A 27,487-nucleotide genomic window follows, 5' to 3' on the forward strand; every position below is an offset into this window, starting at 1 on the left:
ATTTGTCTAGTGAATTATTAATGCTTTGCTCTTTTATGCACTGGAATTCCTAATGTGTATATTACCCACTAATGAAATGTTTATATCCCTGTGCACTGCACAATTAATGGGCTCATTTTTGGGCTTAAGATTTAGGTGGCCTTTGAGATATTTCTCAACTAGGCAATAAAATAATGTTAAGTGCATTCCGAAGATAAGTTAAGATGAGATCAATTATTATGTTTCCCTTGAGATATTCAATTAACTCATTTTATGGTATCAAGAATTTTCTTATGCTTTAATTTTATCCTAAATTATGAGATTAAGTTTTTCCCATGTTTCCAATTTAGTATGATATTTTGATTAAGCTTTATGCTTCCGCAATTAAGTAATGTTCAATGCTCATTAATTTTGATCGGATGAATAAGTTGGCATCTAATTTATATATTTTTCTTTAAGACTTAATGTGTTTTATGATTATGATTAAATTTATGGCTTGCGGCTGTATATTGACCAACGTTGTTTATGGTCACGTGCCATTTAATTAATTCTTAGATTAATTAAGTTACAGATTTATTTTGTCTTAAGTATTTATGATCACGATTATATAATAATTAAGTCACTCTAATAAGTTATTGATTATGTAATGTTGTTCTTGGGATTACTTCATGGCACATGTTATTATCCGACAAATGTCGATGCTAGTTATGTATTTTCTAAAGAATTAAGTTGTCTATAATTAAGAAGTCTTAATTAGAGATTTGATGATATTTGGGGTTATGTCATGATACACAATTACATTCTGACCAATGTTGATTGTAGTCATGTGTCATTCTCATAGTTTCTCTGATCAAAATAGAATTAACGAGAAGTTTTTGTTAGAGATTTCATGTTGATTAAGGCTCATTGTTACATACTGACCAACGTTGTTTGTGATCATTTATCATTTTCATTAGTGAATCCAATTATTTTTCGTTTTCTGCCAAAAGGTAATACGAAGTTAGACTGTTGATTCTTTCCTCAAGTTTCTTCTTTGTTTCTGCCCAACGGTGGAGCGAATTAGAATTATTAAAGTTTATCATCAGCATGTTATTAATCTGACCAGCGCATGGTTAATTTCATGACAGACAATTATTTATAGCTTTTGTGGATATTAAAATAATGATCAGTGATATGTCCCTATTATCAATTCTACTATAAGTTCTTTCACTGTTTCAAGTACTCTAATAAGGAATTGAGTAATTTATTACTATATTATTCTTGAGGTTATGTATATTGATTATGCACACAAACATAATGATAATGATTAGCTCCCATTAGAGAAGCCATTAACGATTAAGGCATTTATGTAAATTAAATAAATTTGTAGTTTGCTAAAGACTAGTGGGAGCAAGTCAAGCAAATGTCCCTTATGATCATAAAATTTAGGATCTGGGGGAGCAATCCTCTGTTTAAATTATGATTATCTGGTAATAAGGAAAAGTATTATAAAGTTTGTCAAAAGTTCTTACCAGTACACTGATTATAAGAGTGCTCAAAATATAATGAGCTCAGACATAAAGAATTATTGGAGTCTTTCTAATCCACTTCATTACGTCATTCTTTTCTACGATGACAACGAAGAATGAGAAGTGAAATATGACTGTGTCCTAAATTAGTGCATTCATAAGAAAAATTGGCGATATACTAAGATAAAAAGACTATATTAACGCTGCCAACATTACCTTAGGAATACAAAATATTTTAAGGCGAAGCCTTAGAGAAGGGATAGGAGGCTAATGTTTGAAGCTGTTGGAAGTTTTCCATTAGTATTAAATTATGTTTTAATCTTCTATCCTAATAATGAAGTTTATGTCCTCATTATAAGAAGTAATTTTCTTATGTTACAAACATGTTGCCAACTCTATTGACTTCACTTAGAGTTCATCGAAATTGTGGCATTGATTCTTATACCATATTTCGAGAGGGAGAATGGAACATCTTATTAAGAAAGGAAATACTTCATTATGTGAGATATAAACCCCATGAATATTTTTCTTACTCCATTATGTATATAGAAGGATTAAAGATAATCATACATATATTTAGTTGGTATCCCAGAGATAAGTTGCACTAGTGGAATTGTCAAACTTCCTATCATTATTTTTCCTAAGTCATACCACTGGTTTGTAGAGTTATCGATTCTGGTAGGAGCTCTGAGGCAGGGTAAACTATACTTGAGGACAATCAGGTTATATTCCAGTACCGAAAGTCTGAAAGACCTTAAACCCTTCATCTCTAAAAGTTTTTCCTCCAGTTGATTATGGAGTTTTTGAATAATGTAAGAATTATGTATAGATACCTAAAGTTTTAACCTTAAGACTACATTAAGTTCAGTGGAAATAAGTTTAACCTCTTAGATATTTATATAGATGATGTCTTATTGACTATCAACAATAGGGACATTAATGTTTAAGACCCGAAGATTCCTTTTCTTCTGGATATTAAGATTGTCTTGGTGAGGCCTCTCATATTTTGACTATTAAAATTCACCAAGATAGGTCCAATATTAAAGGAGTTTACTCTGATTATTGAGGGTAATAAAAGTTTTTCTTACGATATCGCTATCATGAATATTATGTATACTTTAGATTCATATGTGCCCTCATTAATTGATGTAACTGGAAAACTTAGCAGATATTCATCAAGGACTGGACCACTAAAAAACTACTATAAATACAGCTTGACGCTAATGATCATATGCTCACATATAAGAAGTCTGATAACCATAAAGTTATGGATTATTCAGGCACTAATTATGCAAGGTGTGTTGATATTAAGAAATCCACCTTAAATCAAATATTTACCCTTGCGGAGGGAGCCAAATTGTGGAATGGCTCTAATCAATATCTTATGGCATCATTAATGATGCAAGCTGACTTTGTGGCATGTTATAAGACTATTAGATATAATAATAAAAATATCCACAATAGTCTGTTGTGGTTTAAGAATAAGAAAATTTTCTTTTGGCTTAAAATTCTATCCCGGAATTTATTATGCAAGAGTGCAATTTTATTTCGAGTAGAAACTTGTCAAGTAGTGTTGTCAAAAACATGACGATGTGAAAGATATAATCCAGAATCAAAATTACTATTGTTCGACCTATAAGAATTAAGTATTATGTTCAGCATAGAAGTGTTATGCATCATGTTTAGCTTAATAATTCCCTACTAAAGGCTTGTCTCAAAATTAGTGCCGGTATAAGACTTATTGTCATCCTATACTTCTGAGACAAATTGAGATCTCAAACTTTGATTCTAAAAACTACAAAGTTTGATTTCACATTTTCAAAGTGCACATGATGATAAATGAAAACAAACTGCAAAATTGCACAAAATGACCATAAGTGTTTAAGCCATCCCCCAAATGAATATAAGTGTATATCCTATCGAGATAGAGTACTACACTATAGATGTTACGGTTCAGTGGTGCTATTATCAACTGTTGTAACATTGTATCTTAGTGTGCTGTTCTATTGAGTATGGAGCTTATGATGTTAGTCTTTTGATCAAGTAGGAGAATGTTAGGTTTGATCTCGGCTAACCGCCATCCCAAAAATAGGACCATAGTTGACCGAGAGGCTGTGATCGGTCAGCCACGATCCTGACTCGTTGGCTTGGTTCTAGGTCACCCCGAGCTATAAGAAGGGGCTACCTCGTCCTCCCGATAGAGTAAGAAAAACGCAATTAAGAAGAATTAGCCCCAAAACCTACAGATCAAGGTTAGCTCGTGCAGTGGCTTCAAGGCCAATGCCGACCGCCGGTCATCTGTGCCGGAGATCACCCCGACAACGCCGAGTCACTGAACATCTACATCAACATCGACATGCACGCCTACATTAAGCAGACGAAGGTCTTTCTGGCATAAAAGAGCATCTATAACTCGGTATATCACCTAATTATGCATTGATCTTTAGGTGTTCATATCTGAGGCTAGCTATCGTGTTGTACTAAGGATCAATGAAGTCTAACATCTGCTGATCAGCTTTCTATAGCCTAGCTTGGTCTACGAACCGAAAGATCCTGTAACAATTGGGTGAACCACCATGATCTTTAGAATAGGTTTAGCAAGGGGGAAAAATCACATGAATGCTTTCCTATGCCTCAATTCCATAGTAAATTAGACATCAGATAAGACCTCTTGGAAACAACACCATGTAAAATCTTGTTTGTTTTTACTGTCACTGATATGTATGACCATAGAAACTACACTGAATTTTATATTCACGGGGTGGCTAAAAAATTCACAAAAGAGGCGACAGTGTATGGTGGTCTAGCCAGCTTGCATTCCATAGTAAAATAGACATCAGGTAAGACCTCTTGGAAACAACACCATGTAAAATCTTGTTTGTTTTTACTGTCACTGACACGTATGACCCTAAAAACTACACTGAATTTTATATTCGCGGGGTGGCTAAAAAGTCGGAAAAGAGGCGACAGTGTATGGTGGTCTCGCCAGCTTGCATTGTGCCTCCTGCTGGCGTGGCATCGATGCCTTGCAGGAGACATGGAGATCCCTTCAGCTCAGCGGGTTGCTGTGCGTAGAAGCCAAGCACACGATCCGCTAGGAGCCGATTCAACATTGGACGTGTAGCCTATCTTATCTAGGAACCGAAAGATCCTCTAAACTGGCTGAACCACCGTGGTCGCTCAGTGACTTAATTTGTGTACATTCCATTCCATGGAAAATTTTAATCCTTCGATCGATCTTTTGAGAGCGAGTACGTGCAAGGGTAGCGACTAATCACAATCGTCCGCTAGAATTTTAACCAGAGGATAATCCGACATCGCATAGTACTACCTATTACCTCAACACTCATGCATAATTTTTTTGCCGAATCAAATACTCTAAATCCGAGTCGATTCCGATACGCATGTCAGATTTCAAGTTATATTTTGTGATCAATTTTTTTACCAAATCAAATATCTAAATTCAAATCAAATTCTAACATCCATATCTATATTCAGGTAACACTGCCCTCTGATCATAAAAAAATTATGTATGCTCAGGTGGTGAACATGCCACAAGTGCCTTCCCCCCTTCTTTGCTCTCCACTGACAAGAGCACTACCGAGTACCCCGGTTAAAAAAAGGACAAGGGCACTGAGCATCCACTCAAGTCACAATCTTTCCTCTGACACCACAAGCGATTCACATTCGCCATTGCGATCTGCTCCTCTGCATTTTGCTCCCCAGGTTCCTTTCACGATCGGCCAAGCAAAGCATTGCGGCCCTGCCACTTGTCACTTTGGAGAGACCCAATCGCCACCTTACACGTGTCGCCAATTTTTTAAAACGCCTGGAACACTCCATCCCGCTATAAATAGCTCATGAGCCTGGAAGTGACTAGCACATTCTAGTACGAAGTCTCACTCGCACACTACGACACCTCACAGCTCAAATATGGGCAAGGGAGTGTTGCTTCTGCTCTTCCTTGTGCTGGTTGTGGCCGAGGCCCAGCTACGACATGGACCCACGGCTAGCCGGCTCACCGAGGCCACCCCGACGCACCTCCACTTCTACTTCCACGACACGGTGAGCGGCAAGTCGCCGACGGCGGTGCGGGTGGTGGGCCCGCCGGACGCGTCGTCGCAGTCCATGTTCGGGATGGTGAACGTCATGGACGATCTCCTGACCGAGGGGCCCGACGCCGGGTCCCCGCCGGTGGGCCGCGCCCAGGGCCTGTACATGGGGTCCGACCAGGCCAAGATCGGCTTCCTGCAGGCCATGAACCTCGTGTTCACGGCGGGCGCCTACAACGGCAGCACGCTCGCGTTGCTCGGCAAGAACTGCCCGCTCGACGCCGTCCGCGAGCTGCCCGTCGTCGGCGGCACCGGCGCCTTCCGCTTCGCCCGCGGCTACGCGCTGCTGCGCACCCACTGGTTCGACTTCCGCACCGGCGACGCCACGGTCGAGTACGATGTCTACGTTATGCACTAGCAATGGAAATGCTTGCATGCGCGGCTGTGGCCTGTGGCCATAGGCAGAAGCAGCGATAAGCTTTAGAAAAATAAAAGAGTCTAGAAGTGCTTTAAGCACGATTGTTCTTCACAGAGTGTTTGCTTTTTCTTTTCGTCAACCTTTTCTTTTCAGCTTGATGCGCGAGCTATGCAGTATGATGGAAAATGTACTTCTTTAATATATGAAATTTGATTTTTGTTCTTGTATTCTAGAATTTCGTATATCTTAGCTCCTGCTAGTTCAGGTTTGAAAGTTACGAGCATACCCTGATTATGCAAAGAGTGGTGAGCTCTGAAACACCGATACTTCTCAATGTCCACGTATCCGTATCAGATATCGTATTTGATACCGATATGCACCGGATACTCGATAGATACATATCCACCGAGTATCTGAATAAAAATAAATATTGAAAATTCATATACTCCTTGGATACAATACATTTAGGATACGACCTAGTCTAGTCTGGCCCTGTCATATCTCCTAGGTGCATAACTTAATGATATTGCATCTCCTAGTCGCATCTCCCACTCCCAACCGCATCTCCCATACCTCCATCTCGCCTGTCGCAACACGTGCCGTAGCGCCGGCGGTGAGTTCCTCTCCTCTCTGACTCCCCCTTTTCCTCCCTCTTTCTTCCCATCCCCATTCTTTTGATTTTTTACCGTCGATGACTGAGTGACCATGTGCGGATAGCGGCAGACAGGTAGCACTGTGGGGGCGGTGGATGTGAGATGGTGTTTGGGGTTGTGCATATCGTCGAAGCAACCTCCCACACCGGCTTGCCCAACCCCAATGACATAAGGATGATAGTGAAGCCCAGGCCACCACCGCGAGCCAGTCTATTAGGTATTAGCTAGTGGTCAGGTCTAGCTAGATACAAGTTGGAGCCTTGGAGTTGGAGGCTTGGAGTAGAATATAGGAATAACTTATTATTGTTTTTTTAAAATAGTAAAATGTATTCGTATATTGGGTTTCCTTTAAAAAAATAGTGTATCCCTATATCCGTATCGGTCCGATACCGATACACATATCCATATCAGTACTGCCTAGGTGGTGAGTGTTAAACATTATTCTTTGAAGAACCGTACATATGTGGAAGTAATTGTAAGAAGTGTGCACGACCTACATCCACGAAAGGGTTCAGAACTCTTCTTTTCAGGAAAGAAGGTTCACAAAATCTGATCAACATTATGTTGAATTGTTGATAATTTAAAAAATGACGCACTAGCTTCTACTTTTATCCATGAGTGTGCTTCTGCCAGCCCACTATGTTGTGATCAGATGAAGTGGTACAAAATGATACTGCCTGCTCCAGCATGGCATTGACATGCTACTTCTTCATAGAGGTCTAGGGGATGCTTCCAATATGGGGGCAAACGTGTTCAGCCAATTTTCATGTTTTAGTTCCAACCATATACAAAAATGTAATATTGAGTTGCTAAACACAAATAAATAAACTCATGTCTTAACCAACATTATTCCGAGAAAGTCTAATCTTGCATCTTTTTATATTATTTGGGAATTGCCTGATAAACTATAAGCTCAAGTTGCTGCTACTGAAAGTCTGAAACTAAAGAAGGTATTTCGGAATTTTAGCTATCTCTTGGTCCTCAGCTAAACCCTGACCATTCGTCCCCCTGCATAAGAATTGCAGGGACACTAATCCAATACTGATCCTTCATTGTGATCAAGTGGACGATTCACCATTGGTATCACAAACCGGAATCGGTCACTTCCTGCTTGGTCTATCTTGTGCAATATGATAGATCAAACCGATCTTATCTGGAAATTTATGTTTGCGCGCCCAAGTCACAACAGAATGGGCCAATATCAAATCTTTCCTGGACAGTCGACTTCATGTCAGAGGGCGATGCCACAGTCGATAATTGATATCCCAACATCCTAACATCATCTAAATTCTAATTCAGGGAGAAAAAAATTGTACAAGTGAATCTTGATGCGACCCAGTCGTTCACAAATCACAAAAAGGTTGCACATATGAATCGAAACGCCAACCTTCAGATCAGACAATGTTAGAAAAGGCTTCCTGCTGAAATATGCATATCGGTCTTTTTTTTTTTTAACCAGGCCCCTTCCCAGAGCCTTTACGGAGGCTATTTGATGAGGAATATACGACGTCTAGGGTTCGAGTCCCGACGGGCTTAGCACCACTGAGCGATCTTGCCAAGACTCTATATCCGTCCGCTTGCATTTCAGTCTTCATGCTGTACATGAATGCTTTTACCTAAGCTTAAGTAATAGAGCAATTAAAGAGGCATCAGACCATCAGATATGTCAACACAATACACAAGACTGGCATTACTTGTCCCTGCAGGCAAGTATAAGTTTGTAACGAAATCTTGAGATGCGTCAGACAATGCTGTACAAGTTTGTAACGAAGATACCATCAGATACGTCAGGACAACAGCATAAATTAAAGTAAGATATGTAAGATTTTGAGATTAATGATGCAGCCAAGGATAAGTCTCACTACGTGAAAAACAGACAAAAAAGATATAAAATTAATGACGGATCATAATATGATCCTCCCTTATGTCAGATCACAACTTATGAGTGATGCAATGTGACTTGTTACTTATGACAAGTAATAAGTAACGGGTCACAATTTGACCCGTCACTTATGACAAGTAATAAGTGACGGATCACCTTGTTACTTATTAGTGACGGATTAAGTTGTGACCCATCACTTATGACCTGACATCAGTGACAGGTCATGTTGTGACCCGTCACTAATGATTATAGTCATAGATACTTAGTTCACTAATATTTTTTATTTTCTTTATTTTTTCTTATTTTTTATCACCTAAGCAACATTAGAATAGGAAATATATATAATTTATGCTCAAGTTTGATGTAAGGGGAGGCGGCTATGGACACAAACGCGCATTGCGAAAATGGTACAAAAACTTCAAGGGATGAGAACTCAATCTTTCAAGCCATCTTTGGCCTCAAAAAATCACTGAACCTGACAAAGTCAGAGAGAAACGAATGTAACTTTTTCTGTAGATGTCCGTAGAGTCAAAAAATTCGAAATCCGAGTTTGTATGCAAAAGTTATGCCCGTTTACCGGATGCACTCTGGAGCACCTATCAAATTGCGATCGTTTGTATGAGATATTCAGAAATTTATAAAATATTAATACAATTTTATAGGTAAATTATAACCAGTCACCTATCGAATTTTATATGTAAATATTAATACATATTTTATATGTAAATATTAATACAAATTTTATATGTAAAATAAAAAAATCAGTCATTAGTGATGGCTCAAGATTACGACCCGTCACCTATAATCAACTGTGACCCATCACTTATGACCTTCAGCAAAGAAGATAAAAGGATAAATATCCGATGTTTATCACAAACACACGATAGCTGAGGTGGTAACATGCACGCACGAGGGGAAGTGGTGGGTTCGATTCCCGCTTACCGCAAAGACAGAAAATAGTGCTGAAAAAATAGAAGTGACCCGTGGCCAGTGGTGATAGGCATGTGTTGGGATGGCTCAGGTGAAATAATATTTTTTTTGACTTTATTCTGTCAAAAAAATGTGAAAACATAAATCAGTTATAAGTGATAGGTCATAACTGTGACCCGTCACTTATGACTTGTAATAAGTGATGGATCACAGTTACGACCCGTCACTTATGACCTTAATAAGTGGCAGGTTAAGTTTTGATCTGTCACTAATGATTTTATTGGTGATGGATCCTTACCCGTCACTTATGACTAGTCATCAGTGATGTGTTTGGGGTGACGGGTGCGGCACCCATCACCTATAACGATTATGACATGTCACTTTTGACTTTTTTTCACATAGTGTTTGTAAAGAAGATCACGCATATTGTTCAACGTGCTCGGACAGAGGGTGATGAGAGCTCATTCTTCTGGAGGTGGCTCAAGCTTGGAGATGAACTGAGAGCCAAGAGAAGAGGAAGAAGTCAAAAGCGCGTTGTGGGATGAATCCTCAGAGACTCCAGCCTCCCTTCTTGCCCCTTGGGAGCTTATTTTATACAGAGGAGGGGTAGGGAAAATTATCATCTTATCCCTAAAATTATGTTACAACTGTGTACATTTGAGGCTATTGTTGGTCATTTGCTTCTTTTACATGGGCTATACCTATTTGGTAATTATAGTAGCATTTGTGTACTGACATACACCATCGGAGTACCCATGGCCTAGGACATTTTCCCCAACAGCATCCCCTCATCTGCTGGTTCTAAGGTTATGAGGGGTAGCGGATGCATAGAGAATTAGCTCTAGCCCCTTCAAAGTCAGGATATCTTGGGTGGCTTTTCATCATTGCACCGTGGACATCTTGGGCCAGGAGCAGAGAGTGAGAGCTCGACGGAGTCACACACCGGGGACAACGGTAATGTAGCTCGACGGAGTTGCACCACCCAAAGCATTACTGATGTGGGGCTCGACGGAGGCAGGGCTGCCTGAAGCCCCACGGTGGTAGCCGAAGGCGGAGTCGACGGTGTTGAGGAAGGCAGTTCGCGACCCCCTTAGCGGTAGATGCGGCAAGGCTCGATCGAGGTATGACCACCCGGAGCTTCGCGATGGTGGCCAGAAGCAAAGTCGACGACGAGGTTGAGGGAGCCAGTCTGCAACCTCCTTAGTGATATACGCGGCGAGGCTCGATAGAGGCAAGACCATCTGGAGCCCTGAGGCGGTGGCTGGAGGCGGAGTCAACGACAATGCTAAGGGAGGCAATTCGCGACCCCCTCAGCGGTAGGCACAATGAGACTCGATGGAGGCAGGGCTGTCTGAAGCTCCACAGTGGTGGCTGGAGGCAGAGTCGACGGCAAGGCTGAGAGAGACAGTTCATGGTCAGCTTAGCAGTAGACATGGCGAGGCCCAATGAAGGCAGAGCCGTCCGTAGCCCCGTAGTAGAGGCCAGAGTCAAAAGCGATGGCGAGGCTGAGGGAGGCAATCCGTTACCCCCTTAGCAGTAGACGCGGTGAGGCTCAATGGAGGTAGGGCCTTCTGAAGCCCCACAGTGGTGGCCAGAGGTGAAGTCGACGGTGAGGCTGAGGGAGGCCACGATCCCCTCAGTGGTAGACACGGTGAGGCTTGAGGGAGGCAGGGTCGTTGGGAGCCTCGTGGCGGTGGCTGGAGGTGGAGTCGACAGCGAGGTTGAGGGAGGCAGTTCGCGACCCCCTTAGAGGTAGATGCGGTGAGACTCGACGAAGGCAAGGTTGTTCGGAGCCCAGCAGTAGTGGCCGAAAGCGAAGTCAGCGGTGATGCTGAGGGAGGCAGTTTGTGACCCTCTCAGTGGTGGACAAGGCGAGGCTTAATGGAGGCAAGGTTGTCTAGATCCCCGTGACAGTGGCCAGAGGTGGAGTCGACTGCGAGGCTAAGGAAGGCAGTCTATGACCCCCTCAGCGGTAGTCGCAGCGAGGCTCCATGGAGACAGGACTGTCTAGAGCCCCACGATGATGGTCGGACGCGAAGTCGACGGCGAGGCTGAGGGAGGCAGTCTGCGACCCCTTCAGTGGTAGACACGTTGAGGCTCAACAGAGGTAGGGCTAAGAGAGGTAGTTCATGACCCTCTCAGTGATAAATGCGGTGATGCTCGATGGAGGCAGGACTATTTGGAGCCCCACGACAGAGGTCGGAGGCACAGGCGATGGCGAGGCTGAGGGAGACAATATGCAATCTCCTCAGAGGTAGACATGACGAGGCTCAACGGAGGCAGGGCCGTCCGGAGTGTCGTAGCGGTGGCTGGAGACGGAGTCGACGATGAGACGAAGAGTAGCAGTTCGTGACCCCCTTGATTGTAGAGGCGGCGAGGCTCGATAGAGGCAATGCTATCCGAAGCCCCGTGGTGGAGGCTGGAGGCACAGATGACTGCGAAGCAGAGGCAGTTCGCGACCCCCTCAGCAATAGATGTGGTGAGGCTCAACGAAGGTAGGGATGTCTGGAGCCCCGCGGTGGTGGCCGGAGGTGAAGTCGACAGCGAGGTTGAGGGAGGCAGATCGTGACACCCTCGACGGTGATGCGACGAGGCTCGACGAAGGCAAGTCCATTCAGAGCCCCATGGCAGAGACTGGAGGCGCAGGCGACAGCAAGGTGGAGGGAACTAGTTCATGACCGCCTCAGTGGTAGACACGGCGACGCTCAATGGAGGCAGGGCCGTCTAGAGCCTCGGGACGGTGGCCGAAGATAGAGTCGACGGTGAGGTTGAGGGAGGCAATCCACTACCCCCTCGACAGTAGATGTGGTGAGGCTCGACAAAGGCAGAGCCATCTGGAGCCTCGCGACGGTGACCGGAGGCGCAGTCGACGGTAAGGCAGAGGGAGGCAGTTCGCGACCCACTCAGTGGTAGAAGAGTTCAGCGAGATCCCACAACTTGTGCAGGAGTAGCCAAACCATTTGACTCTTTATAAGAATTAAAGTTTTGAACCATTATTTGCTGGCCTAGCGTGCAACATGTTTCATCGTTGCATAGTGCCCGCTATTTTGACTTCCTGACTCCCTGGCCCCCCTCGCATTTTTCGGCCGCACACGAGCGGAGGGCGCGTCTCGCATGGTATGTGTAGTGTGTATCGCGTGGAGCGTCATTCCCCAACCCTCTCACATCTTTCGGTCACGAGTGGGCCAAGGGAATATCTTATCAGTGCCATGAATGCCGCTGGTGTGCTTTTTTATTTTTACACCAATTTTAGAGCCATCGAGGTGTCTGTCGAGGCCTAAGGCCATTGTGGCATTATTGCCATGGGGGTGGGTTTTTTATTTTTACACCAAGATCAGAGCCGTCGAGGTGTCCACTGAGCCTTAGGGTCATTGAGGCGTTATTGCCATGGTGATGGGCTTATGTTTTTACACTGAGGCTGGAGCCGTCAAGGTAGTGTGTCGCGCGACCGAGACCTATAGCCTATGAGGTGCGGAGCTAGCCACTATGATGGGATTATTTATGCAATCATCATGGGCTTTTTGCCGATGCATGGGACCGTCGAGGCAATGCGTCGCATGACCGAGGCCTACAGCCTATGGGGTGCTGAGCTAGTCCCAATATGATAGGTTTATTTATACCATCGTCATGGATTTTTACGGAGACATGGGGCCATTGAGGCAGCATCGCGCGACCGAGGCCTATAGCCTACAAAGTGCGGAGTTAGTGTCACTGTGATGGATTTATTTATGCTATCGTTGTGGGCTTTTATCGAGGCACGGAACTGTCGAGGCAACGTGTTGCATGACTGAAGCCTATAGCCTATAAGGTGCAGAGTTAATATCACTGTGATGGACCTATTTATATTATCGTTGTTGACTTTTGCCGAACAGAGTTTTAGATTTATGACATGTAACTCAAAATCTCAAATGCAACCGGTAGCCTGGAGCAGCCATTCGAAGCCTCATATGGGTGCTCGAATATCTAGGCACTCCTTAGCGCTAGGAATACTAAGTGCTAGCAGCTAGGTAGTTTAATTAGGAGGCAAAAGGCAATGTAGTGCATGTTGGTGCTTGGTGCCACAGGGATCAACATGGGACCCACCATGTACAGCAGCTAGGATTAATAAAAGGAAGGCCAGCTCAGATTGATGTTTCTTGTTTGCCTACGCAACCAAGAGCTGAGGGATTGCATGTAAGCTCGCATGCAATAAATTGTTTTCTGGAGTTTAGGTTGGTGTGTCAGTGCATCTGATTTGAGCTGTTGGCGCACGCGCACCAGGATTTAACTAAAAGAGGCCCCAAGATTCAGTGCTTCGAATTTGATACCATATCTTTTAGAACATACACAATTGCATGATAGCAAAACATGTATTGCTCCTTCAAAGCAGAAGAACATCCCATTGGGACAGCTAGATGGCCATGGTAGTGATTTATTCTTTGTTATTCTTAGTGATTTATTCAATTGGTCTTGCTTATGGGGCAGTGATGTGTTCTCTACTAAGTGTGCTTATCTAGCCAATTTAGGGACTTGTGCTGCTAATCCTTCTTTCAAAAGGCTATGAAAATCCTGCTGCCGAAGCAAGCATAAGTTCTTCTTTTCGTTGGTTTTGCGGGACCGGCTCAACACTCGCAACATGCTATGCCAGAAAGAATGATTATACATGTGTTCTTTGCCCAGGCTCCCAAGAAGAAACTAGGTCTCACCTTCTCTTCCAATGTTTCTTCAGTCGTAGTTGCCGACATTTCTTGGGCTGGAATTGAGATCTTTCCATTTCCTTTTTTGATATATTGACTGAAGGTCGTTGGCTCGTCGCCCACTTGGATCACATATTTTCATAGAAGTTTTGATAATTGCTTGTTGCTCGATTTGGACACTCTGCAAAGCTTGGAAACAGATCCTCAAAGAGGAAGTGGGTCTGGTGTAACAGCACGTTTTCCCGCTCTCAGCATCGTTGCCATGCGAGACCCACCTATCATCGACATCTCCTTCCTCAGGATTTTCCTCTTTCCTTTCTCCCTCCCTCTATTCAAATCCGAATCCCCTTCGAGCATAGTTGCCTGAGAGCTTGTCTTCTTCATTGCCGGTGAGGAGCTCTATCAAACCCGATCTTCACAACCCACATCGCTCCGACACTGCCAAGAGTCTCCACTGAGTCGCAAGGATACAAGGAGGCTTCCCGTGGCAATCTAGTTGACTATCTATCGCCGGATCATGATCGCTAACGCGCATCGACACCTTTGGCCACATCTCGTCGTGCCATACCTCCAGAAGCCATCGCGACACCCACCTCGACATCAAACGAGATTGCCTTTAGCCGAATTAGTCTTGCCACGTCAGCATGCAACGCAAGTGTTTGTGTCCGACGTGGCCACTACTCAACACTGGTTAAGTCCAGTCAGCGCGATGACATCAGCTTAGTGCAATAAATCAGCCTTTTCCTTTAAAAAATAATCCAAGAAAATCCATAATTTCGAAAATAAGGTTTGCTTATTAGGAAAAATTTGATAAATTATTTACTAAATTTGATAAATCATTAAAATGTTTTTCTTAGTGTAATAATTTTTTTAATATGTTTTTATTTCCATTTTAATTAGGTTAATTATTAAATAATGCCAAAATATATAGAATAAATGGTTTCCTTAATAGAATAATTTTAGAAAATCTATAATAATTCGGTTAGTGTTATATTTAGGTTTTCCTTAGCAAAATAATTTATTATAATATGTTTTAATTCATATAAGTATGTTTTTAAAATCTTTTTAATTCCTATAACTGCAAATAAACTATTTAAATTCTTATTAAGCTTTTTAATTAGTTTTATGCTATAATTTAATTCTATGAAATTATAAGTAAATCGTTTTTACCCATAATAAATTAGTTTAAATCCTAGATAAAATAATTGTTTCCTTTTCATCCTTTTATATTTTCAAATAGCCATATCTTTCACATTTTAGCTCTGTTGTGGGTGATTCTTGCTCTCAAATTTTTCTAAAATCATAACCTAGCCAACCATAGAATTTACAAACTGTTTTATCATTGTTTGGTGTATTTTATTAGTGTTTTTGTTCTCTTCATGTGTAGATGAGTTCGTCCAAGAGCCGTAGAATAAGAGTTTGAGGACCCCGTGCAACAATTCAGAGAAGGCAAGCGTCCTTGACCATATTGCGTCTATTTGTATAACATTTTTGTTTTATAAAGTACATGCTTGTTGAATATGTGTAGTTGACATATTGTTAGGGTTTACTAGTTGTTCCTCGATATTCCTTATAGCCTTAGTGTTGTTTTCATGTTATGGATAGAAATGCTTAGTTTTGCTTACATATAGGTATTGTAGGTGATAATAACCTTGACTAATGATGTATGGAACATGAGGGTAATTTGGTAAAGTGCATAGACATGTGGAACTTAAGATCTGGGTAGGTGTTGGTAAGATGGTTGGCATGTGGATGTGTTTCAAGCATTGTTAACTTTTGATGACTATATTGGTGATTACCCTATTGATTGGTTGGTGGTGGTCTTTCCCGGACCATGTTTAAGGACCAGTTCGTGGAGTAACCACCAATGACAATAGCACAACCACGAGGCTTATATGGATACAGCTTGGCCAAGTAACTAGATACTCTCCTAGTAGTGCATGAGCTAATGGATGTGTAGGAAATGAAGGGTTACTTCCCAGGACTACCAGGCATAAGAGGGGACTTCTGGAGTGAAGGGTTACTCTCACGGTGGTGAAACTTCAATGGGCGATTTCATGTTGGGAGACTCTTTGAAAAGGCCCCGTAGTGGTCTCTCGGCGCACACCATAAGAAGTGTGTAAGGTAACGATTAGTGTCGGTAAAATAGTGGATTATGACTTGCGAGTGAAGTGTACAACCTCTGCAGAGTGAAAATTGATATATCAGTTGTGCTCACGGGCATGAGTGACATGGACCCTCACATGATTAGTTAGGTGGTTTTGGTTTAGTTTTGGTGGATCGCAATGGTGGGAGCTGTAATTCGAGGTTGGTTTTGGATAGAGGTGGATGAAACATCAGTTGTGGATCAAGGTGATTGGAACCTTGATTTGAGTTTTAGAGATTCTTTCACATAGTAAGTATGTTATTTTTATAACTGTTTTACTACTAAAATGATATTTATACAAATAAACCCCTAAGTTAAGCTAATATTGATAATGGATCATATGTCATACTTTTTCACACTTTCTGAATATTCCATATACTCACTCTTGCTCTCTCCCCACATCATGTCGCTGCTCAGAAGATGAGGATTTTGTGGAGTACCCTGAGGATGATGCTATGTTCAAGGCGTGTGAGCTTTTCGGTCGATGCCTATGGAGTGTTTGACACCCTGCAATTCTACCGCTACTGTGTGTTTTCTTTTAGACCCTTGAGGTCATTGATGTAATAAAGTTAAATATTGTAATAATAGATTTTGTTTTGTTATTGCACTTATGACGTCACTACATATATGTAATTTGATCCTAACATACATATAGCTATATTTGGTTTGGTCTTAAAACCGTGTGTGGCATCTAGTTTGTCAAAGGGTGAAACTAGTTGCAAAAGTAGCTTTAAAATCCTGGGTCCCTACGACACTCGTCCCGTCCATCGGTCGCACCCCCGTTTGTCGCGCCTGACCTGCCCTGTCCTGTCGCAGGTTTCCCACGCGTGCCTGCCGCTCCCCGTATCACGTCTGTGAGCCCGTCCCGCAACAATTAATATTTGCAGGACGGGATACGGTAACTCTGTGCTGGCCATATCGTCTCAGCTGGAGTGAACATTGCGGGTCATCCCGGTGAGGGACCCTATACTCTTTACATGGACACCTAGGGTCTCCTTTTTGAGTCTACAACTCAACCTGTAAATATTTGCTCTCATTTTTCATTTACAAAATTTTGCAGTAGGGGCCTCCACTCCTATTTCAATAAAGAAAATATTAATCGACTAAAACTCCTTATTAATCAAGAAGTCCCAACTCCCAACTCCCAACGAACCCCTGTAAAGTGCTAGCTGCACAGGCAAAACAATATCTAGCTACTACATGGACAACCTACCTGTATATCAATGGAGTACCACAACTTTGACAAATATAGCTAAATTCCAAGTTTAAAGTGCAGTTATCTTTAACTCTAGTTCAGCAAAGAAGTAACAATCACCCTTCTGTGAGCAGGTGCTTTTACAGACTTTTGGTGAGCAAGTACTAATTGCACGATAAAGAAACAATGTAGTCACGCAATAGGGCAAGTGAACTATTGGTAGACATTTGCATCAAGTTAGAACTGAAACAGTAGAGGCACGCAATAGAGAAAGGAGTTAGCATAAGGCATTCATATATGCACATTTTTGCCAGGATCGTCATTAAACTGGATAGAAAAGGTATATTTACTGGGAATGATAAATGGTAATGTTTCTAGAGGGGACAGGCGAATGCCCAAGTTGCTCTCTCACTCCGGACCATTTGGGCCTCTCGTTTCCATAAGAAAACGGACCGTGATAATGTAACCAAATGGCGTGATTACACCACTGCACGTTTGTAAGAACCATGCAAGACCTTATTTTTTAAGGCAGGGAAGCTCCCCCGGATAAGGATTCCCTGACTTCACTGCTCATCACTGAAACGTGAGATCAGGTTCACACATCAGTGACAAAGTCACGGTGAAGTTAAAATCAGGGGATCTTGATTCAAGCTCCCCCACCCTTGTTCGCGTAAAAAAAATGATATAAACTTTGAACCAAGCAAAAGATATTCAGTTGTAGTACAACCGCAACAGGAAAATAGCTCAAGTGCATTATAAGTTTATGTGCCAAACTGCCAAAAAAAAGTCATTTTTTTTATAACAGAGCTCCAATAATTTACTATTGGACTAAATTTACAAGGTACTCCTTTTCTTACTAAATGTATAATGTTTTAGATTACTTGCCTTCTGCAATGAATTTTTTTGCATTGGTTACATGAGGATAATGTTTCATAATGATTTATCTTACTATATTTAACTTAAAATAAGAAAAAGAAATCTGTGTCCAAGGCCGTGTCAGTTTCTTAAATATCATCTGTTTATAATAAACACTGCAGTGAAAATTTCGTTTAGTCCACATCACCAGTATTTCGATAATCATTTGATTCAGGATGACAGTGAGATGTATCTAACCATTTATATATGGATTTTGGTAACACTATAAAAAAGAGAAAAACTAACGTTCTGTAATCGATATAGACAAATGTGAGATTGAAGGTGCGCTCACTTCACGTCAAGACTAGAAAATTTTCAACAATAATAATGCGTAATAAGAAAACATTCTATAAATTCTCACAAGTAGAGGTCTGAAAGATCTATATATATTATACTTCCATATCTCGCCGTGCAACTGTGGATAATTTGGGTACTTACAATTGAAAATCAAAACAACTTGTTCGAGAAAAAATCAAAAGAAATTACAATTTACTACTAGATGTGAATCCTAACTAATTTTGGGGTACTCTAAGATAGCTCTTCAATTACGTCCGACACAGTAGGCCTTTTGTTCGAGTCATGATTGACACATCTTAGTCCTGTCATGATGCATGTGTAAACTTGATGAGTGTATACTTTCAAGGGTATGTACCTTGGTATGTTTTTCATCCTGTTACTCCAATTTCCAACCACCTAAAATTTTACCACATTAATCGTACCACATTAAAAAAAAAAGAAAAAACATGCAAAGACTGTATTGGTTCATCTTACATTTTGAACAAATTGGTCCAAAGATGCTTCATCATTTCTTTGGGGGTAGTCCCTAGATCCCGTCATTAGCTTTATGATTATAATGCCCAAACTGAACATATCTGCTTTCTTTGATATCAATCCATCTATTAAGTATTCTGGTGCCATGTATCCCCTACATTATAACAAGGGTCAAACACCATCATATTTATAATTAGATTAAAAAGAATATGTCAGCCTTAATAGAATGAGCTTACGGTGTCCCCGCAGGAGCTTCAGTGAAAATTCGAGTTTGTCGTTCGCCAAACAGTCTCGACATACCAAAATCTGCAATTTTTGGTATCATATTGTCATCAAGCAATATATTCTCGGGTTTAAGGTCCAAATGAACAATATTGCAATCCTCGTGAAGGTAATGCAAACCACAGCAAATTCCCCTGATCATCTCGTATCTCATGTGCCACTCGAGACCACTAGATTCATCTGTAGGAATAGACAAATGGACAGATGTGTGAGATCATCCAACCTATGGCTGTGTTACTGCAGCAATGCTATCTAATGGGAAAGTTGGCAAACATAGAAAGTTTATACTAGAGTATATTTCAAATACCTTCAGGTAGCTATTTTTAACTAATTATCATGAACACAATAGAACTTGTGGACCCAATTTGATATGGCTATAGAAACTATTGGCCATTGTATCGCAGACCAACAATCATTAAACCCGGCAAACTTACTAGTTTGTGCAGTTAATTCATAGTTATTCCAAAAACAGGTAGAAACGTTGTAGTAGGTTCATGACAATCAAGACAAATATTTTCTTTTTTTTTTTCTGAGGAATGAAGACAAATAAATTGTTGTCATGTGAAATTTACTCTTTATTTATGCTATGTTAACGCAAATTCGAATGGAAGCCAAAAGTAGAAATCAGCTATGCTGTCATACCGGAAAGATACTTATCAAGGCTACCGTTATGCAGGTACTCGAAGCAGAGTAGCCGTTCTCCTTTCTGCGTCATGACATATTTCCCTTTTTGATCCCTTACTTTGCTGGCTTCCCACCGTGATTCAGCACAGTAGCCTTTGAGCTGAATTATGTTTTGGTGCTTCAACTCGATAAGATAAGTAACTTCATTCTCGAATTGGTCATGTCCTATGTACATTTCTCGAAGCCTCTTCACAGCAATCGCCTTCCCACTTTCGAAAACACCCTGTTTAGGCTCATATTTTCAGTACCAGTAGCCTCTCGTCGTTTAATTTTCTTCTCTTTTTCTTCTCTTTTTTCTTTTACAGGAACCATTTACTATTATTTACTCTTTTTTATAGGAATCATTTACTACTATTGCTAGCGTCTGCAAAATGAAGGGTGAAAGAAAGAAAGAAAGAAATAGGCACACCTTGTAAACCACACCGAAGCCGCCTCCTCCGAGTTGTCTCTCCTCGGAAAAATCAAGCGTGATAGCTTTCAGAAAATCCAAGGGCAGGCACATCGGGGTCGCACATGGATCTTGTAGCATCTTCTCCAATACTCCAAAATCTGTAAATTGTGCCATCATTCTCGAACTATGCTTGCTTCTTTTATTGCCCATCGTATGGTGATTGAGAAACTGCAGGTGCAGAAACGTTAAGGGTTTATTTGTTTCAGCCTGATTCTGGTTTCTGCTTCTGTGAGAAGTTCAAAAGTCAGAAGCTCAGAAGTTAGAAACCCAAACAAACGGGTTTGCTGAAAAGTTATTTCTGGAGAAGTCAGAAAATTGTTTCTGAGAAAATGAACTAGAAACTAGCTAAGAATAGCTTTTCTGAGAAGTAGTATGCTAGAAAGCTAAAAATTATTGTAAAATTCAATAGTTAAAATCCAAAACTATACCTTTTTAGAAAAGTTAGAAGCAAAAATTCAAACAAACAGTCACTAATTCCACCAAGGCCCGCCGCCTTGCCAAAGCCTTAATCTGTGGTGCTGATGGCACGAAGAATGCTACTAGCAAAGGTCTACTTGGAAAGAACAACAGAAAGAGAAACGACGCTGCTAGCGATGTTTACAAATGCAAGAGCGACAACAGATTATGTGTATTACCTGCGTGCAGCTTAATTTCTGCTTCTCTCCCCTTTTTATGCGATATTACCAGAGAAAATGGTGCATGAAAGCTTAGCTGCTATCAGAAAACTGTCTGGGAAAGCATTGGTCTCTTAGAGGAAAGCACGCTCTTGGGAGGAAAAGAACCAAAAACTCATGCGAGAAGAAGACAGAAGAGTTGCCTGTGTCAACTCGGCCCGGGGGTTGGATGGATATTATGCTTTAGTTGAATGAAGAGGGAAGACCGGGCAAGGCCCCCGGGCCTGCTCGATACATTATATTGGTCGAAACAGTTGGCATGGCTCCAATAAACCACTCCTACACTCCATGCATTAGAGGAAAGCACTCTCTTCCATGTCAATTGTGCTTGACCGGTTCTCTATCCGTGTAAAGCATCTTTCGCTACTGAGAGGGCATGTTTGGTTAGTTGCTAAACATTAACATGTCAAAAGTTAGATGCACCACAGTTTCTTAGAGAGTGTTTGGTTCTCCGTCACAACTATGGTTTGCCACAATTATTGAGCTATATGCCTCACATGTCATGAACTCATACATTTGATATGACGAACAAATTGTTAACCATGTCTTACGCATGGTCTGTCAAAGATGAGTGGCAATTTGTGGAAGTCCACCGTACATGCCCTAAGTATCATTTGTTCAAGAAGCAGCAGCAACAGTTTTTACCAAAGGATCAGAGGAGGATTTGGTTCCAGGTTTCACACAAATAAGAGACTCACAAGCTCACCGAGGAAGATCTTGAACGTCGAAATTACAATTTCCTCCCCTCAAACGGATGAGTAATGTAACACTTGTGAAAGCCCTGCGTTAGCTCCTTATATCACAAACAATCATAACGTAACTGCATAATAAACCGACTTCTTCAAAATTCTTCAAAGCAAGTTGGCAATTAATTAGTTCCACTAGAATTTGACTTTATGAAGATGGTAGCTTCAACCACTACCATGAAACATTATTGTTCAAATGCGCATACGACCACTTCATCTATAAATACCCTCAAGACTTATTATTTATTTGGATTGTCCAATGTTCTTAGATAAGTTGTGACAAACAATTAAGTCTAGGATACAAATCCATAAATTGCATCCATTCTTCATCAACAGCTACTTGTTATTCAATCGAAAATAATGGAAATTGGAGAGCATATTTTCAATCGAATTGTCGGTATACCACATTTACTCGGAAACTTTCCCCTTTTTCCGTCAAAATTTTGAGGTTCAGGGCCCATATGCTAGTTTGCCGGCCCACTAAGACCATGTGTAATCACATGCTATGTGTGATTATATGGAGAACATATTGTTATGTTTAATGAATATATTGTAAGTTGTGTTGCATACTCATGTTATGTAGTCAATAGTAATGGTTAGTCTAACACCCGAAGATATGGAATGGTTCTATGGTTCAATATTTCCAACCTGAATTATCGATTCTCAACCGATATGTTATGTTTCCATTCTGTCAGTCTCATTCCTATATTCCAACAATTCTACTTTTGTTTTCATTTCCGGCCTTATTGTTACTGATTTTTTTTAAACAATGGTTTAGGAAATGAAACTAGCAATTTTCGAGCAGTTTTTTTATCGTTATCTCCGTTTTCACCCTTAGGTAGGGGAGGCTCGCTAGAGGCACTGCACCTCTCGAAAACTTCTTGAGATTTTCAAATACATTTATTTATTGAAACAAATTGGTAGGAGGACTATTAATTTTATATTAGAAAGGAAAGAGAAAATGAGAAAAAAAATGATACATATAACGAACTCTGGCACACCGGCTTTGTGAGGAACCCTCAAAAAGAGCACCCTAGGCTAGAGGCAAAATGCCCAATAGAATAGAGCCGTAATAAATAAATATAGCCTGCTATATGGCATGCACACGACACGGCCAAACGAAGAACAAACCCTTCAATTGATACACCAAAAATTCAATATAATAACCATGGCAAGCAACAAACCGCTAAGGCAACCAACATCAACTTCATAATGTAGAGCTTGAGAGATAAGAATAGAAGCAAAGATAAGATGTCTCACGAGCTTGTCCAAGGTTGAAAAAACCATGGCAAGCAACACACCGCTAAGGCAACCAACATCAACTTCATAATGCAAAGCAAGGGACTGCCCCTCGGCTCGACGGCGACGGTGGCACTACTACAAAAATTATTTTCAAAGGCGGGTGGTAACCTATTTTTACATGCGTTTAGCCCACCTACCTATGACTCAAGGTCTGTGGAAATAGACGATTTCCACGTAGGCAAAAAAGACCGTCTGTGAAAATATATTACCACAGACGGTTCACTTAAGGAACCGCATATGAAAACAGATTTCCACAGGCGGTTCACTTAAGGAACAGCATGTGGAAACCGATGTTCACAAGTGGTTCCTTAAGCGGACTATTGGATCGAGAGTAGCGACTAGAAGGGGTGAATAGGCGCCTCAACAATTTCTTGTGATATACATGACCTTCTCCTATTTGGATCACCTAACATACCTCAAACCTTGAGCAGAAGCAAAATACTCAGAGAGACAAAGCAAGATAGAAAGTTTTAAGGTAATATGACTCTACGGATGGAATATGAACCATATATTTCATTCAAGACCATTCCATGTGTCATTGTGTCCAAAAGCTCACAACTTTAAAGATGAACAAAACAAAGACAAGATCACCGGGCAAGTAAACTCTCCAAGATGATGGTCTAGAGGCAAGAGAATTCAAGACCCCATCACATATGCATGTGCATATGAATTTTATACCTCTAGCATCAAGAAGAACAACCTCTCAATGTGTTAAAATTTCAACCCAAAAGGAAAAACGAAAACCAATAACAAAACATCGAGAACTTGAAAACTTGCAAGGGAACCAATAGAAGGAAATAAGAAGGAGGGATACTCAAGCATATGCAAAAATATAAACTTCATTACTCAAAGAGATCAGCACTATTTTAGACGGATTACAAGCTTTTTCCCTCACAAAAACTTAACCTATTACAAGGCTAAGCCTATCCTCTTCTCTCCTCAAAATCTATCACTAGGCTCTCTCAAATGGCTGGAAGTCCTCCCATAGCCCTTCTCCTCTATTTATAGTCCTAGAAAACTTGACCCCTAAATTTCCTAGCTTTTTTCCAAAATACCCCTCTCTTGTAGTACACTCCTACCTACCACCGAGGGTATTTTGGTCCATTTTTTCTCCATTCATCAGAGGACCGCGGCGTTCTCACGACTTAGCTTTGCCTCGACGCAAGCTTCACGATGATGCCATGTGGACCTCCAGTCCTCCCACGGTTTTAAGACCAAACCGTGAAACCCTAGCACACTTCTCAAAGTGTAACTAGTTACCACTTGTTTCACCTCAAGCAAGTGTTGTGATATTGACACGTGTCCTTCTTGCGATCTTGATCGCCGGTAAGTCTTCCGCTTCCGATCCCTGGGGCCGCCTTGTCACTTGCACCGGTATTCCCTTCGCTTGACTTTGTCAACACGTCGTCTTCATCAACCTTCATCTCATGCCTTGCTTGACCTTCACGTGTACCACTAGAATCATCCTTAACTCCGCCTGACCTCTTTGATCGTCCGGCACCAAGCACTTCGCTTAGCCCCGATCACCTGTCGTCGGCCGCTAACTTGCATCCATCACCTGCACACCATGAGACAAGCAAATATGTTTCTCCAACCATCTCCAAATTCATTATAGATGAGTCAAAACCTAAATGCACAGTTCAAAGCTTATCCAGAAAAATTGAGAACACTTTTTACCAAGTTCAGGCTCATTTTACCAAAAGTCAATAGTTGTTTACTTTTCCTAGAAAATGCTCCAGTATTCTCATTTCCTTAACACCAGACCATCTTGTGAGCATTTTATCAAAAGTCAATAGTTTTTACTTCACTGAAAATAAGGTCCGATGAAAGGCTCCGGCGTTCACAACCCAACAACGGACCATCCAATGTTCAAAGCTCCATTTTCCTTCGAAAAATTTCTTCTCTGCAAGAAATAGTCCGGTGTTCACATCTTCAGAGCACCGGACTATCTAATGAGCTTTTTACCGAAAGTCATAAGTTTTTACTTCATTCTTTGGCTTTTTAGTGTCCAGTACCGAACCATCCGGTGAAGCCATTCTTTTTAGTGCCGAATCATTAGATCAAAGATAGAAACTCTGGCTCTGAGGTAAAATCATCAAATCAACTCAGACAACCTTGTCAATCACTCATCACAAATAATCCAAGGCATATTTCAACTTGGTTTCTCAATCTCCCCCTTGATGAGTGCATTGACAACCCTCAAAGCACAAAGATTTTTGTTTAAAGAAGTGAAGCACATCCAAGTGACCAAAAACTCGAGAAAGAGCAAAAACACAATACTTGGTATAAGAAGGATTGCAAAAGGCCGAAGAGAAGCAAAGACAAACCATAACCTCAAAAGAGCTAGAAAAGTCCAAAAACTAAAAAACAAGTGCTCCCCTTGATGAATGCACATTTTCATTTTTCTTTGAGGTTTGTTGCAAATTTTCTTATTTCTCTCCTTTGAAGCATATTAATGCATATTCTCATCTTTGTGCATTATGCTCTCCCCTATGGCAATGCAAACATCAAGGATAAAATATTGTGCAATGTATGAATATGCAATCCTAATGAGCTTTTACATGTATACCACAAAATATTTGCGGGGATAGAAATATTGTTGGGGGAAAAATATGCCAACCTGAGGATAATGGTTGAAGATTACTATCCAGGTCCCCCCGAAGCCTTGATCTCCGGATTCTCAGCTAAAGGCTCGACCTCCGAAGTCATCAGGTCCCTTCACGGTACCTCTTTGTACCTACGAAGCCTTCCCTTGGCTCAAGTGGCTCGGCCTCTCGAAGCCCCAGTCTTCCAGAGTCCTGCTTCCCCAAGCGTTCACCTCCCGGATCCATGCCTCCCGAGGCCCCCTCCTCGGGACGATCAGTCCACCTCCCCGAAGACAGTAGGGTGAGTCAGCAGTCCCTGGGAAGATCTACCGAAAGAGGAGCGCTGGTCGTGCTTTGCCTGCCAAGAAGTGACCGGCATTAAAGACCTAGGCTGATGGGCGCCACTCTGACACCCTGGCATAATGGAGGCTATCTTGACACCCCTGACAGTGCGGCGCCAGGCCGCAATTGGCAATCGGCTCGCCGCACTCCAGGGGGCAGGCACCATGATAGTTACCACATTGGATATTTATCTTCCCGAAAGGATAGAAAATAGTTATCCGGGATAAGGCCTGGTAATTCGGTCGGGTTCCAGATATTCGTACATTATGATAACTTGTACGCCAAGCTACACATGACCCTATAAATAGGGGGGCCATGGTCGTCTGGAGGAAAACAGGCGAAAAAGGGACAGACAGGCGAACAAAAAATGGTGGCAACGGACACAGAACACGAATCGCAACAAACATGTGATCCCTCCCCCCCTCCCAGATCGATCCATTTTTCCTATCATCAATATATTCGTGGTGTTCTTCCTCTCAAACTTCGTCTCCAAGCTTGAGTCTACTCCTTAGAAGAAACTCTCACCGTATTTGCTGGGGCCAGATGAACTCTTGCTCTAACAGCGCACCGACTGTGGGGATTCGAACACAGAAGTGCTAAGAGAGGTAGGAATCCACCAGCAAAACCACCAGAGAATTGGCTAAAGCTGTCATACCCACTGTTGCAAGCATGCAACCATATGCATGGTTGTCTCAGCCATATGCATCGTATGCAGGCTCCAGCCCCGCTACCGTGTGGGATGACGTTCCTCCGACCTTGGCCCACCCAGAACCCTGGGTCGGTACAGGAACTCCAGACGGCACAGATGCCTTCCAGCCCCTACACAATAAAGACCTCACCGCCTCAGGAGAGGACGCGACCGAAGCCACAGCCAAGCAGGCCTCCTTCCAATGGTTCTGGGCGGTCCAACCCAGGAATGCTCTCAACTGGGCTTGGTCCCCGTGTATCCCCTTGGACCACACTTGGAATACCCCGAGCGAGCCAACATCTTCAAAAAGTTTGTCCACCCAGCGCCCTCCTTGGGCTCCTCAGGCAAGAAAGGGTTCCAAGGAGACAGAGGGCTCCAGGAGGCGCAGATCCTGCCAGCGCCTCCGATGCCGCCCTCGCAACGCCAACCGCATGCAAGGAACTCCAAGCCCGTCTCGTCCGAGGAGGCATAGTCAGAACCACTTTGGCTCCAAAAATCGGTTCACCGGGCGGCCTCGATGGTCTCCCAAGGGGGAAGGAAACCCTGGGGAAACCACAAGCTCCGAGGCAAACCGCCTTCGGCACCGACCCCAACGACAACTCCAAGCT

At 42.0% G+C, this 27,487-nt stretch overlaps 2 protein-coding genes across 3 annotated transcripts; one reads left to right on the top strand and one right to left on the bottom strand.

The window, feature by feature from the left end:
- Positions 1 to 5,357: 5,357 nt before the first annotated feature.
- Positions 5,358 to 6,184, top strand: LOC133900540 (dirigent protein 22-like). Its single transcript, XM_062341713.1, has one exon. It carries the CDS (start codon positions 5,421 to 5,423, stop codon positions 5,955 to 5,957), a length of 537 nt encoding a protein of 178 aa, XP_062197697.1. The 5' UTR covers positions 5,358 to 5,420; the 3' UTR covers positions 5,958 to 6,184.
- Positions 6,185 to 18,753: 12,569 nt separating this feature from the next.
- On the bottom strand, positions 18,754 to 21,402 carry LOC133900766 (receptor-like serine/threonine-protein kinase SD1-7). Of its 2 annotated transcripts, none has more exons than XM_062341996.1 (6): positions 21,178 to 21,402; positions 20,501 to 20,710; positions 20,074 to 20,314; positions 19,362 to 19,587; positions 19,126 to 19,279; positions 18,754 to 19,047 (listed from the first exon to the last, which is right to left on the bottom strand). In XM_062341996.1, the coding sequence occupies exons 2-6, from the start codon at positions 20,690 to 20,692 to the stop codon at positions 18,883 to 18,885; spliced, it is 978 nt and encodes a 325-aa protein (XP_062197980.1). In that variant the 5' UTR covers positions 20,693 to 20,710; positions 21,178 to 21,402; the 3' UTR covers positions 18,754 to 18,882. The 2 variants fall into 2 exon arrangements, with proteins under 2 accessions (XP_062197980.1, XP_062197979.1); XM_062341995.1 differs by having other exon boundaries at positions 20,050 to 20,314.
- Between the last annotated feature and the right edge of the window lie 6,085 nt (positions 21,403 to 27,487).

The sequence above is a fragment of the Phragmites australis genome, chromosome 19 (genome assembly GCF_958298935.1).
Source record: "Phragmites australis chromosome 19, lpPhrAust1.1, whole genome shotgun sequence".
NCBI lineage: Eukaryota > Viridiplantae > Streptophyta > Magnoliopsida > Poales > Poaceae > Phragmites > Phragmites australis.

Coding starts and splice junctions, on each gene's coding strand:
- LOC133900540 (XM_062341713.1), top strand. CDS start 5,421: ATGGGCAAGGGAGTGTTGCTTCTGCTCTTCCTTGTGCTGGTTGTGGCC.
- LOC133900766 (XM_062341995.1), bottom strand. CDS start 20,692: ATGGGCAATAAAAGAAGCAAGCATAGTTCGAGAATGATGGCACAATTT. Junction 20,315..20,500: donor GCTTCGGTGTGGTTTACAAG/GTGTGCCTATTT, acceptor GAGCCTAAACAG/GGTGTTTTCGAAAGTGGGAA. Junction 19,280..19,361: donor GAAGCTCCTGCGGGGACACC/GTAAGCTCATTC, acceptor GTTATAATGTAG/GGGATACATGGCACCAGAAT.